Source organism: Ambystoma mexicanum, chromosome 3q, assembly GCF_040938575.1.
Source record: "Ambystoma mexicanum isolate Mex_15411 chromosome 3q, UKY_AmexF1_1, whole genome shotgun sequence".
Taxonomy (NCBI): Eukaryota; Metazoa; Chordata; class Amphibia; order Caudata; family Ambystomatidae; genus Ambystoma; species Ambystoma mexicanum.
In genome coordinates, this window is record NC_090926.1 from 1,248,782,949 (window position 1) to 1,248,796,437 (window position 13,489).

Here is a 13,489-nt window from a genome sequence, read left to right on the forward strand (position 1 = left end):
AGCACTCCACATATTGGTGTGGTGTGCTGATATCACAATATAAAAAGGTACAAAGGGTTAAAAGTATCCCTCTACCCTTGGGAGCATGTGTTCGCACAAGGAGAATAAAAGAAAATGCAAAGGGAAGCTCAAAGGGCTCCCAGCAGCACTGCACAAAAGGTGCTGTGTGCTAAAAGGTAAATTACAGATGCCTTAGAAAATATGGAGGAAAACAGGACTCCATAAAATAAAGTACAGAAGTAATGAACAGGGGTTCCCATAGACAGAGTTAAAGAATGAGTGAAGGGGGAAAAGGCTCCCATTCACTCATGAAACTGATAAAAACATCCATGAGTCCAGTAAAAAGTGCTAGGAGTCTCACAGGTGAAGGAGATTTGGCACAGAAATTAAAAATCTACTTAACCTAGGAACTGTACGATCGGACTAAAAAAAAAAAAAAAAGCCTGACCGTACAAAAAGTTAGAAAAATGCTTTCACCAAAGGTTCGAACACCAAAGGTTTGAACCTTTGGTGGTAGCATTGTAGGTAAGTATAAAAAAAGACTGCAGGGGAGTCCCCCCCCCGCAACACCCCGCTCACTATATCTTAGAGCATAGTGAGCAGGGGGGTTGCGGGGGAAACCCCTGCAGCTCCCAAAAAGAAAAAGAAAAAACACGGACCCTGTGGCGCCGGTTCCCGATCACAGAAGTGAAAGGGAACTGGCGCCGCAGGGACACAGCGTGAAGAGAAGGTAAGTAGGGTTTATGTTGGGGGTGTGGGTGGGGGTGTGTTGAGGGTGTGGGTTGGGGGGGTGTTGAGGGTGCTGGTGGGGGGTGGATATGTAGGAACCTTTTGTGGTTAGTACATTTCACATGCAAACTTTCCGGCCGCAGGAAAATCAGCCGCAGTCGGATCACGTAGATCCCTTAACATATCACTGAGACAAAGAAGAGCAAGTAATATAGATCGCTCCATGGGCTGAAGTTAACCAAACTGTGATGAAGACGAGATTAGTCACCAAAGATAAAGAAAGGACTTTAATGTTACGCTGGGGAGGACCCAGAACTTTGATATAAAAATGGAAGAAGGACTTAAGATGGCGAATGAAGCCTGGGTAGTATGAACCTGGGAGGAGCTGGGAGCTGTTGAGAATCGAGAGGTCCTCCTGAGGACCTGGCCAGTTGGCGTACCGAAGTGGTACGGGGAAAACAGAGCTCTGTGTTGCGCAAGGGAAGAGAACCCGGAGAAAGGAGAATAGAGTGAGCGGTGGCATGACCTGGGAAAGGTGGGATGTTCCTCAGTTATTGATAATTAATAACTTTGAAAAGCCCCGCATTTAGTATCCAACTTGATGGCGGTAAAGAAACAATTTGAGGACGTTGACGCGTGAGCGACCATGAGTAGTTGTGCAAATAGTGTAGGGATAGAGTGACAGCAATGCCCCTGTCAAAGCACTTTTCTTTTAATTTTTTTATTTGCATTTAAATTTTACATGACAATTCTTTTACCAAAACAAAATGACGAAATTACAAAATAAAAAAGGACAACCAACAACCAGAATGACAAACAGTCAAAACAAAATCAGATCAAATCAAAAACACACAAATTACCTACACGCATTTTTATAAATTCAGTTCCAGCAAAAACGCATTTCACACCAGTACCCAACGTATGTTAAATCACATTTTCATCATCCATTATCACAGAAAGCACTTCGAAGTCCTCAGAAGCTGCCCACAGAAGCTGTCTCTACCTGATCCGGCATTGCGAGCTGCCCCCTGCTCCTGCCGCGAACGCCGCTCCAACACGCTTCCTGGAGGAGGCGTGGCAACATCGGCACGTGACCCTATCACGTGACTCGGGCCGGCCTTGAAAGGACAGAGGCTGCCGCCCGCTCAGTATGTGGAACTTACCACAGAAAGCACTTCGAAGTCCTCAGAAGCTGCCCACAGAAGCTGCCTCTACCTGATCCGGCATTGCGAGCTGCCCCCTGCTCCTACCGCGAACGCCGCTCCAACACGCTTCCTGGAGGAGGCGTGGCAACATCGGCACGTGACCCTATCACGTGACTCGGGCCGGCCGAGCCGCCACAAATAATGACTTTATCGGCAGACGGCCCACAGACCCGAAAAAAATCCTTACAGCAACGGCGCTCTACAAATCCTTGGTCCATGATGAAAGCTGCAGTCGGCCCTAAGGTAAGCAAAGCTACTGGGCGTGCGCTTATGGCTACAAATGAATTATTACCAACAGAAGCTAGCAGCTCTCCAAAGCCCCTAGTCTTGTTGTCTCTTTAAGAGCAATGCGCGCAAACCCATGCCTTAATTCCACCTGTACTGCTCACAGTTCCATCTAATGCCTTAGCAGCACAGTCAGATAATCCCGATTCATCGAGACTCCCCACTATCAATTTGGAATGCAATCCAGCTTCTAATGATGAAATTTCACTTGTGGATGAAACAGACATATCAGCAAACAGAGCGGGTAAGGTGGATTCACTGAACTCAGTTGGCGTTCTAGGCGACTTTCCGGTGCCTCGGTCCGATGTTAAGACATCTGATACACTATGAACGACACAACCGGCTATAATGGTACCTACGCCCTTTCATAACAACTTCTTCATGAATGCTGCTGGTCTTTCTACAGACAAAGGTCTCTTGTCACATTTAGTGACCGACGAAGAACTGTTAAAAATCCCGAATCTTGAGACGGGAAACCTTGCGATGAACGATTTACTTCCCAAACAAGCTCTGAACAATAAACGACCATCTACACCAACTCTGGGGTTGACTTGTCTCCCCACAGTCAATGACATTCTGTTACAGGAGGGAAGCGCCTGTCATTTTCCGGTTCAGTCGCGCGGCCCCAATTGCGCCTTGGTCAGCACCGAAAATACACTGATGGTCCCTGCTAACATTCCACGTTTTTTGGCCACAATCAATCCAAATTGATCCTCCCATTCTAAAAACAGCAGGTCCTACTGCTCTAGGAGCAGCCTTTGAAGGCACCGAACTTGATAACGACAGCGCTTTGGCATGTCAAGCTCCAGACGTTGGTCGCTCTTCCATCTCGAGTGCAAATGATCAGCTCAGCGATGTTCAGCGATTTAGCACCCCTCAGCCACCGGCACCAGAACTCAATCCACTCCCCATTCGATGCGATCGGAGTGCGATTGCTCGCGCTAGTCGTCTACAGAGAGTCGCCGAGCTTAAGGCAAAACGTACTTCCATCATACCTCCTGTATGTGAAAATTCAACGCTGAATGCAAGTACTCCACACCCAAGGCCATCTCAGTTTGGCGAAGAAGTCCATCCGACGATTTCTGCAAAAATATTTTCCACCTTTAACCCGCATTATAACTTGGACAATTCTGTTGGCTCCTTGTCCCTTCATGATTCTGCACCTCAATCGCTTGGCATTTCACCCGAAGCGCTTTCTCAGATACATAACAATGTCTTAGCTGCCTCGGCTGTTGCCTTAGCTCCATTCACCAAAATGTTTGAATCATTGAAAGGATCTATAAGTGATCAAGGAGCTGCCATCTCTTGCCTAACGGCAAAAATCGATAAACTTGAACACTTTTCGTGCTTCCTTCAAGCCCAAATGACATCAAATGCTGAAAATGCGGCGAGATGGCAAGACAGGTTGAGCGATCTCGCTGCTCGTCATCATTGTCAAAACGACTCTCTAATGGAAGACTTGTTGGACGCCGTGAAATGGATGCGAAAAAACACAATCTTTGCCTCCCGAGACGCTTGCAAGACACAAGAAAATTCATCAGGATCCCCCCATCCTCAAGTCTCGACCGCACCTGAGACACTTGGAAACGAACCCCCGCAGTCTGATCCAACAATGAGCCTTCCGGCTCCTTCCCATGACACTTCGGTTTCAAACTCGAAAACGCAGGGATCAGTCCCTCAAACAAGCAGTCTCACAACAAAAGAAATCTCGTCACAAGGACATGTACCGGCACAAACCTCCACATCAGTGAATTCATTTAATATATTCAAAGGGCCAGCAAAAACAATCATTACAAGCGCCGAAACTAATCTGAAAAAGTCTGCCGGACAACAGGCAGAGCTTCTTAACAAAAAAGGTACACAACCTAAACAAAAACAGCAAATAAAAAAAAAATTTATAAGGAACCTAACAACCCCCAAGAAGACAAGTCTGTTCACTCGGCATGTTCACACAACGACTGAAATAAAACCTACAAACAATGCACCATCAAGATCAATGGGTGCTAGACCGAGTCCCTCAAGGACCTCAACAAAACGCCGGCGCATAGCCTCCAACGATGTTTCCATTGGAAATGGTTCTCATGACTCTGTTGACCTATGTGATCTATCGACTTACTCAGCTGACCTTGAGAATTCCATCAATGCTTCTTTTGTAGCCCCAGCTGTAATATCAACTGGGCCATCAATGAGGGTGAAGCTAGAGGCAAATAAAACCTCGAAGATCGCACAATCAAGGACCAATGTTCGACAAATCTCACCCTCAATAAAGAGGAAAGCCCAGCAACCACTAAGTTCTTTGCTAAATCCCAAACACACGTCGAATCAGCTAAAATTGCGCTTGCCTCCAGTTCAGCGCGCTTCCGGTCCTGCCAATTTCGAGTCTCAAACTAGCAAGTGGAAACTCTGTCTCCAAAATATTCACTCAGACGGCAACGAAGTTAACCTAAATAGAGGAAACATTCTAAAACTGTTCGCATGCATACCACCACTGCGAGCCATCTCATCAGACGACATCAAAATTGTGGAATATATAACAGAAACGTCTTCCGACCAAGTGTTTCTCCATATTTCATCGACGGCGGTAAAAAACATCCTACTTCAAGCAAACGAAGATCTCCTGCTTTACGGCTTTGATCTCACCCTCTAGCCTCTTACTACGAGACCCGTTTCATCTTCCAAGGCAAATCGTGACCATGAAGCAAGTCACGGCACCGCCAGGCGACTGGCCCTGCGCCAATCTCTAGTCTCATCACCCGACATTTTAGATGCTGCCACGCATCAGTCATTCGAAAGAAGAGCCAACAATGCAAAACGATTCCCAAATGGACCACGTCAATAACAATGAGCCAACGTCAAACAACAAGAACTAATTCTACTGTCATGGAACACGGGAGGATTCACGCACTTGTTTAACACTTTTCAAGAATCTTTGGTGAATGTGTTTGCGATATGCCTACAGGAAACGTGGCTACGGGATCCCCCCACTCGTGATGGATTCATTACGCTGATAAATCCAGCTAGAAAGAACCCAAAGGGTCGACCTTTTGCGGGCTTGTTAACACTTTTGAAAATCCAGAACTGGTGGTCGCTCGTTGTCTCCACGAACCCTAATCCATTCGTGCAAAGCACTTTGATCAAACTTTCACTAAGAGCCACCGTTTCCAATCTTGTAATAATAAATGGATACTGGAATCCCGCCATGATCTCATCAACATCTTTCATTCAGTCAGTATTGAATGAAATAGATCACACCTTTTTAGAATACAACAATGTTTCTGTACTCCTCTGCGGCGACCTCAACTGCAGTTGGTTTAAATATGATCCACTTACTAAGTTAAACGTTCGGCTTCCCGATCTTGAAGTAGCTCAGCGAGGCCAAACTTGGTCAAAGGATCTTCTGGAACGCAACTGCCAGATGCTAAATGGAACAATAAAGGGCGATTCTCCTGCAAATCCGACATGGCATTGCATGGCTCGAACAAATACCCTCGACTATATTTGGGCCTCGGCGGATCTCTTCCACAAAGTCTCTTCCCTTAAAGTGCGGCCGATGTCATCTAGCGATCATAACCTGCTGCGGCTTGTTTGGCATGAAGAGCTCTGCAAAACGCCAGACAAATACTCCTTTCAATTACAAACAAATGCAGCAGGCAATCGATTAGTAATCAATGGATCTGCTATTGTTAATCTAAGCCACAGTGTAAACGAATTCGAGACATTAGAATATACACATCTGCTGATGGACCACACTCAAATAATTTCCAATTCAAGAACGTTCGGATCACTGCCGAAACATCTATATAGTTCTGAAATTGCATTGGCAAAAAAATTATTAAGGAAAGATCTCAGGCAAATTAAAAGAGCCGTGCGACCTACGTTGTAAGGCAATGAAGATCAAGAACCGACGACAAGATTATCGAAATTGGCTGAGATCACACTCAACCATCATCGATCAAGATCGAGCAGAAACGATGTTAAAACTCCTCGTACAGAAAAATACCCGTGAAATCTGGGCCATCCTGAATAAGGGCCGCTCCAAAATCATCCCCAGCAATATCTAATGAAATCACCAGCGACAAATGGTGCGAATACTTCACCTTAATGTACGAAAAACCTGAGTCTGAAGATCCCTCGCAGCCTGACGTGACACTTTCTACTTGGGACATCATACCTTCTTGCAAAGAGATTGAACATGCAATTTCTAAGCTGAAAAATTCAAGAGCTGCTGGTCCGGACCAAATATCAAATCTCATGCTCAAAAAACACAGTGTACACTGGGCGAAATTCATCCACGAGTTGTTCTGTCAGATTACAAACAGCAGGAAACTGCCTTCCTCCTGGTGCAGGGCAATTGTAGTTCCGATATATAAGAAGGGATGTCGAGCCGATCCTACTAACTATCGCCCGATCGCCCTCCTAGATACTATTGGGAAAGTATTCGGCTCTTTTTTGCACCAACAGCTGGTGAATTGGGCAATCTCAGCAGGAAAACTTGACTGTCGCCAAACAGGGTTCACGAAAAACGTGGGGACTGACGTGAATCTGACAATATTATCATTCTTAAAGTTGTCAGCGATGGAGGCGAAAAAAAGAATCTTCCTGGCGTTTGTCGATCTTCGACAAGCCTTTGACGCTATAAATAGGACCAAACTATGGGCAAAACTACGTTTGTGGCATTGTCCAGAGCATTTGCTACAGCCCATCATCGCCCTGTACTCCAACACGTCCATTCAAATCAGAGTCAATTCACAAGGCGATCTCACAGATCCAATAAGAACATTTAAAGGCGTCAAACAAGGCTGCCCCCTCGCAGCAGACCTTTTCAAACTCTTTATAGCTGATTTACCAGAGTGGCTAAAGTCTGTCCATTGTTTTCCACCCAAGCTAAATGGAACCTTCATTAATCACCTGGTTTATGCTGACGACATAGTGTTGGTTGATCAAACTCAAATTGGCCTTCAACATCTTCTTTTTCGCCTGCATGAGTTTCTAACCTTTAACGAGCTCTATTTAAATGCAGAGAAAACAAAAATCATGTGCATCAGTCAAGGTAGGTCAAAAAAAGACAGGTCTTTCCAATGGCACATAGAAAAAAAAGTGCTAAATGTTGTCAAGTCTATCTGCTACCTTGGAGTAATGGTCAATGACTCGGTTTGCGAAGCTGCATGGACCAGTGATCTGATGGACAAAATAAAGATCCTGAGTCTCCAAGCTGCCAAAATAAACAATGACTACGGGAAATTTTCTGTCACTCCCGTAGTAATGTTCTATCTTCAAAAAGTAAATTCCAACTATCACCTTTGGCGGCGAAGCAGCCTTGAATATCAATCACAACCTATGGTGCCAATTGGAAGGAAAGTTTTGGAGACGTGTCCTGAGCCTTCCGAATTATATCTCTATGTCAGCTTTGAGATATGAGCTAGCTTTGAACTCCATGTATATGACAATTGTCTGGAAATCTCTATCTACCTTGCGCAAAATACTACTCGGCTCTACCATCCCGGCATATAACATCTTCAAGCCGGGGCAAGAATCCACCGACAATGTCCTTATTCACACATGGAAGCTCAAACTAAATTCTATTATGGCTGATGCAGGCATTTCGGAGGAAGAGCTAGTCAAGCGCCCACAACACGCCAAGCAGAAGCTAGCAAAATGGGATTGGATCACAACCTACAATACCCGCCTAGCCCTTAAATCAACCCTGCCCACTTCCAGAAGTCAAGTCAAACTGAACTGTCAACCAAAATATCTCACGAACTGTCCGTCTCACCACCACAGGGCACAATTCCTAAGGCTGCGACTGAACGCTCTAAATACTAATGAGATGCTCTGGAGGCAAAAGAATAAAGAAACAGCAAATAATTACTGCCGCTTTTGCAAAACCACAGAAGTTGAATCTCTAAAGCACCTCCGTGAGGTGCATCTAACGAATTCAAAACACAATCCCAGGAGCCTGACGATTGGTGGGACCACGCCACAGCAGGTCATAACATCAAGCTCTCCTGCAACCTCATCACCTTCTTTGATGAAGCCCTAAAGTCAGTACCCAACTGAAGGCCGCTAGTATCTGAAAGATCTGCCTTCTTGGTGGTTGCCCTTTCCGGTAACTGTGTGACCCTATAGTATAACATCTATTGTTAAATTTGACTAAGACTACCCAAGGAGGAGATGAAAAAAAGATGAAAAGATGGAAAAAAAAAAAAGAAAATGTATCTAAATTTTCTTTCTTTTGGAAATGTAACAAAAACATGATATGAAATATCAAGTTGAAGTTTTAAAATAAAAAAAAATAAAAATTTCTTAATGATCACGACATTCACCATGATCAGGTGCTATATCCCTGGATGGTGTACACACCATTATAAGTCAACAAATAAGGGTGCTAGAAATTCTGTCATCGCAATCGCTTGTTGTTTTGTTCCCTGCAATCATTGTTGACCAACACGCATCCATGTCCTGTTTTTGGAAGTCAGTGAGTAGATGATTAAAAAAGATAGTACACCCTCTCAATGAGTACTGGGCAAGAAATCACCCAATGCTCCAAGGTTTCAATCTCAAATGCATTTTTGCAGTTGCGACAATTGTTACTCACACATAGCCCTCGAAAGTATGAGTAGTATGCGCAGAAATTGGGCTCTTCATTTTTTATCTGGGAATTGTTTCAAATAGTCACAGGTAGTATCCATTCGGCGTGACTCGCCAGAAATGTGTTCAACAGATTGGAATCCTCCTGCAGAGTCAAGGTTTGAATCCAATCGAATTCTCTTAGTTTCCTTTTGCATCGCATAGGATTGGGCATCGCATAGGATTGGCAATCAGCTCTTCTAAGGCATTCCCAATATCTTTCAACACAAGACACATTCCCGCCCTCTAGTGTTGTAACATTGGGGTCTGAGATGCTATAATTTCCTTACAAAACATTTCCAAAATCTCAGGCCGTGCAGGTACAAAACATTTCCTGAATAGATTCAAGCTCTTCCATAAGACACTCGACTTCAATGATGAAAGGCCCAACTCTCGTCTTACTATTAGCATTGGCATCGATTGAGGGAAGCCAAGCATTTAAGACTCTCTAAAGAGGCCCACTTTTTTTCCAGGAATATGTGACATCGATTCAGATAAGATAACATGGGAACTACCTTAGACCGGTAGACCATTAGGACAGGTAAGATGGAAAACCGGCCATAAGTCTGATTGACTGCACCTGCCTGACTTGACAAGGCCTTAGTGGTGGCTTTCAGGCGACACACCATGGGAACTTCTGATACAGTATCACTCAGCCACACCCCTAAGTACTTGAATGTTGTAACTTGCTCGATGTTTTCGCCATCAAGTCTCCACGAGTGTGCGTTTTTTCCTCTGAGTTCTCAAACGTCAGAATGTTGTTCTTTCATTTATTGATTTCAAGATTATTATCACTAATGAGTGTTTGCAAGCTGTTTAACTGCCCACTTTTTGAATTCGAAAACGAGGACAAGATGTAACACTGCATCAAACACAAGCGGCCAATGCAAAGAATGCGAATCTAAGCATTCACAAGCCTCAGATATACTCATGTGCATAGTCAAAATGGGACCATTCGTTTTGGATGTATACGTACATACCAAGGTTTAAAAAAAAGTGCGTAAGGTCCTGGATTAACCTACTGGCTGTATTGAAGCAATGGAACAACGTGTAGCTGCAGAAAGCTTTAAAATAAAACATGATCTAGGAGGTCCTGAATCACCCGATAGTCTTCTAGCAACAAGACTGAGCATACACTAGCATTCAAGAACAAAGTTTATTCATGCTCATCCAATGAGAGTCTTCAATCAATGGAACAACATTCACCCAGCTGGGACTTTATACACTATGCTTAGTTAAACGATGGCCTGGGCTCACCTGATGGAGTCTTCCATATCCTTAAGCGATCGAACTGCCTCCTCATACTCATCTCGGGCCTTCTGCGCCTCTAACAGAAAAGAAGCAGAGTAAGGACATGTCCATGACCAGGTAAATACATTGCTATATCTATTGCACAGGACAACAGCTCAACCCCATTGCAGGCAATGGCACAGCACCTATATGCACCAAGGATGTATGCGTCTCATCTCCCGGAGAGCCATCAATGCAGAATGTGCCGACACCCACGCAGTTCCCAAGTCAGTGTGTGTCTCAGCCCCAGCAGGCACCAACGTAGAGCGTACAACACCCGTACAGGCAGCAAAGCAAAGTGAGCCTAGGCCACAAAAGCAGCAAGAGGAGTGTTAGGTACAATTAACTGGGGTTAGACTTCATAAGACTTATATCTTGGTATTAGGGCCCCAACGCTTAATATAGGCCTGTACTACACAAGTCGGTAGAGTGGCTGAGCAGTCAGGATTAGTTGGGAGGGAGGCATGTGCGCTGTAGAGCAGTGCAATGAAGCCAACAAATACACATATCCAAGAAAACACGTACTCACTTAAAGTTATATCAAAAAAGATATTCATTTATGTATACACAAGGCACACAAATGCAGAATCTACTAGTAACACTCAATTAAAAATGGAATAAGATTGGAAAAGGAACAATAATGCAGGCAACGTTCCATATACTTTTCACATCCAGCACACAAGAGTGACTTCAGTTAAGGTCAGTAAAAGCATTTATATGTATCGCCTTTGCAATATTCAGTTCAGGGGAAGTAAAGGTTAGATGGACAGAACACCGCTAGCAATGGGTAAGTAACAATGTAACGGTCTCGGAGAGTGGTTTTGTTAGACCAGAAAAGTAACCCCATAGTCGAATGATACGTATAGCATGTTGGCCAGAAGCGAATCGCATCATGTGACAAACATTGCAATCCAAGAATCCTGAATTTAACCAAAGGGCGTCCATTTTTTGAAAAGTTGGCCATTTGCTTTTTCTGTTTTCTGTTAAGCTTTGCAAATATATTCTATGCTTTAGATTTTCCCACAGTGCAAGGCCATGGCTTCAACGCTGAAATGCTAACGCAGACAGGAATGTCAAACTGTGCAGAAATACATTGTTTTTCTCTATCACTAAGCCCTTGAAGTCGAGCTGAAGCCGCATTTATTTTTTTTATTTTATTCGGATTTTTAAAGCGCGCGATCAGCCCGAGAGCATCGTGGCGCTGTTACATTCCAGAAGACACTTGTCTGGTTGCAGAGAGTAAAGGTAGATTAGGGTACAGGCATTATGAATTACAGACTATGCATGCGTTTTGGGTTACAGTCTGTGCATGCAAGGTGATATTTACAAGGCATTACGTTTACAGTAGCGTTATTTTGTTACATTGTGTTTGTTACATTTTCGTCAGCAAAAGTGTTTGCGGTACAGCTTGGGTGGGGGTGGAGCGCGCTGGTTATGTAAAGAGTTTGGTTTTGAGGGCCTTTCGAAAGGATAGTAGGGAAGGCTCGGCTCTGAGGGAGATGGGAAGGTCATTCCAGAGCTTGGGAGCTATGTGTGGGAAGCCAATGCCTCCAGCTTTAGCTCTTCTTATAGAGGGAACTTGGAGTTGGTTGTCATATTGGCTTCTTGTTGGGATCTAATCAGTAGTCCAGGTGCCGGTTTGTCTTGCAAGCACTGTTGTAAAAGGCAGTTAAAACATGAATTGTATTCTCCTAGCGTGCTCCTTCAGGGAGAATGGTATTCTGTCTTCAGAACTATCTGACCCTTAGCTCATGAGCTGTAACACACATAACGTAGTATGGAATGTTTCTCTGCTAAGAACAAGATATCCTTACCGAGCCAGAGCTCCATGTGCCCCATAACAGAAAGCGGTCTCTGCTGCTTTTGCTAGAATAACTATGTTTAGACTGAATGAAGACCTGTCATAACGTGTCATAATTGTCAATCACTGAACCCTAGCCTGTATGACATGTATGAGAGCAGGTCGAATTGCCATAACATAAGATAATGTATGATGTACATATATTGCTGTTTGAGTGCTGTTTGCTCTCTCGCATCTCACGGTGTCTGGGAACACACGTCGTGAGGCGTTGAGACCCAGTCGGCCAACTGAAAAACTTTGAATAAAACCAGACTTGCTTGGAAAACAAACCTTGCGTCTGACATGTCATAGTATTTGGTTATTGTGCCTTAGTTTCCATATGCAGTCTTTATGGCCTAGCAAATATGGCGCCCAAATGGGGACCCTCCCATTAATGCTCCATCGCATACGTTGAAATTGAAGGAAGGCAAGATAGACGAGTCTTTATGGCCTAGCAGTTTAGGCGGTCTGTTTCCGAACTAGAAATGGGTTCAAAGTTCAAGTTGTGGAGGAACAAGAATTACCCAAACAAGTAGGATCAAGAAGATGGACTTTTGAAAAACCAGCAAAGCCAAGTAACTAGTCAGTGGTTCATGTAGAAAGCACAGGAGCGCAAAAGGCATTTTCCTGTAGGTAGACAGGATGCAAGACCTTGAAAGGTAGGCCCTTAATTACAGGGGTACCACTTAATTATATGGGTACCCTAATCACAATCACACCAGATTAAAGTTCACCCCTCTAGGGAATTAAGGCCAAGAGTCTTCTCTTGCAAGGATAACAAGTTTAATCTTTACAGAAATGAGTATGGGGCAAAGAACTCTGCTCCTAAACGGTCTGTTCTGTCCCTCAACCGTTCCAAGATCTGCAGACTGGAGCCAGACAGCAGTTTATATACTTCTTGACTTGGTCACTGGATACTGTCATGGCTCTATACAAAACTGTCCTCCTTAAAATAAATTTTAAAAAACTGTCGTCCTTCCCTACAAGGGGTGCTGCAAAGTCTTCCTTTCTTCATGTTCAGTGATTTTAGTCAATGCTAGTCTATGCAAGAATACACCAATTCCTGTTGTTCATCATTTTGCTACATTATAAACATTTATGTATAAAAACAATTTCCCTTCATGCTCTCCCCATTTAATTCATTCTCCTCATAGTTTTATCTGGTCCAGTAATTCCCTTAAGCACTTGTTTTTCATAACTCTGCATGTCGTGCATGGAGCATGTACAATCCCATTTTAGCATATATGGGTTTTTGACAGACAACCAACCAACAGCTGCTGAGTTGCATGGTGCTCTGCCAGAACTAGTGAACACCACGGCAGTGCCTATAGTCGATTTTTTAGCACAGGCTGCATTCCTTTTGGCACAGAGCCTGCTTCTGACGTGCGTTGAGAAAAACTAAATAGAACATTTTACAAATGTATTCAGCTAATAGTTCTTTGCACCTTATATTTAAATAACTGCCTCTCTTAGTGCCCATGCATGTCTGTGTGTGATTATATTTGCATGCAAA

General features: G+C 44.0%; 1 protein-coding gene across 2 annotated transcripts in view; it reads right to left on the minus strand.

Annotated features, from left to right (window-relative positions):
• PRKCSH (PRKCSH beta subunit of glucosidase II) overlaps positions 1 to 13,489 on the minus strand; it is a 176,777-nt gene that overhangs the window by 52,341 nt on the left and 110,947 nt on the right. For both annotated transcript variants that reach the window (XM_069604226.1, XM_069604227.1), the window contains one exon: positions 10,104 to 10,173. In XM_069604226.1, coding sequence (XP_069460327.1) covers positions 10,104 to 10,173 — 70 coding nt within the window. The remainder of the gene's footprint in view (positions 1 to 10,103; positions 10,174 to 13,489) is intronic.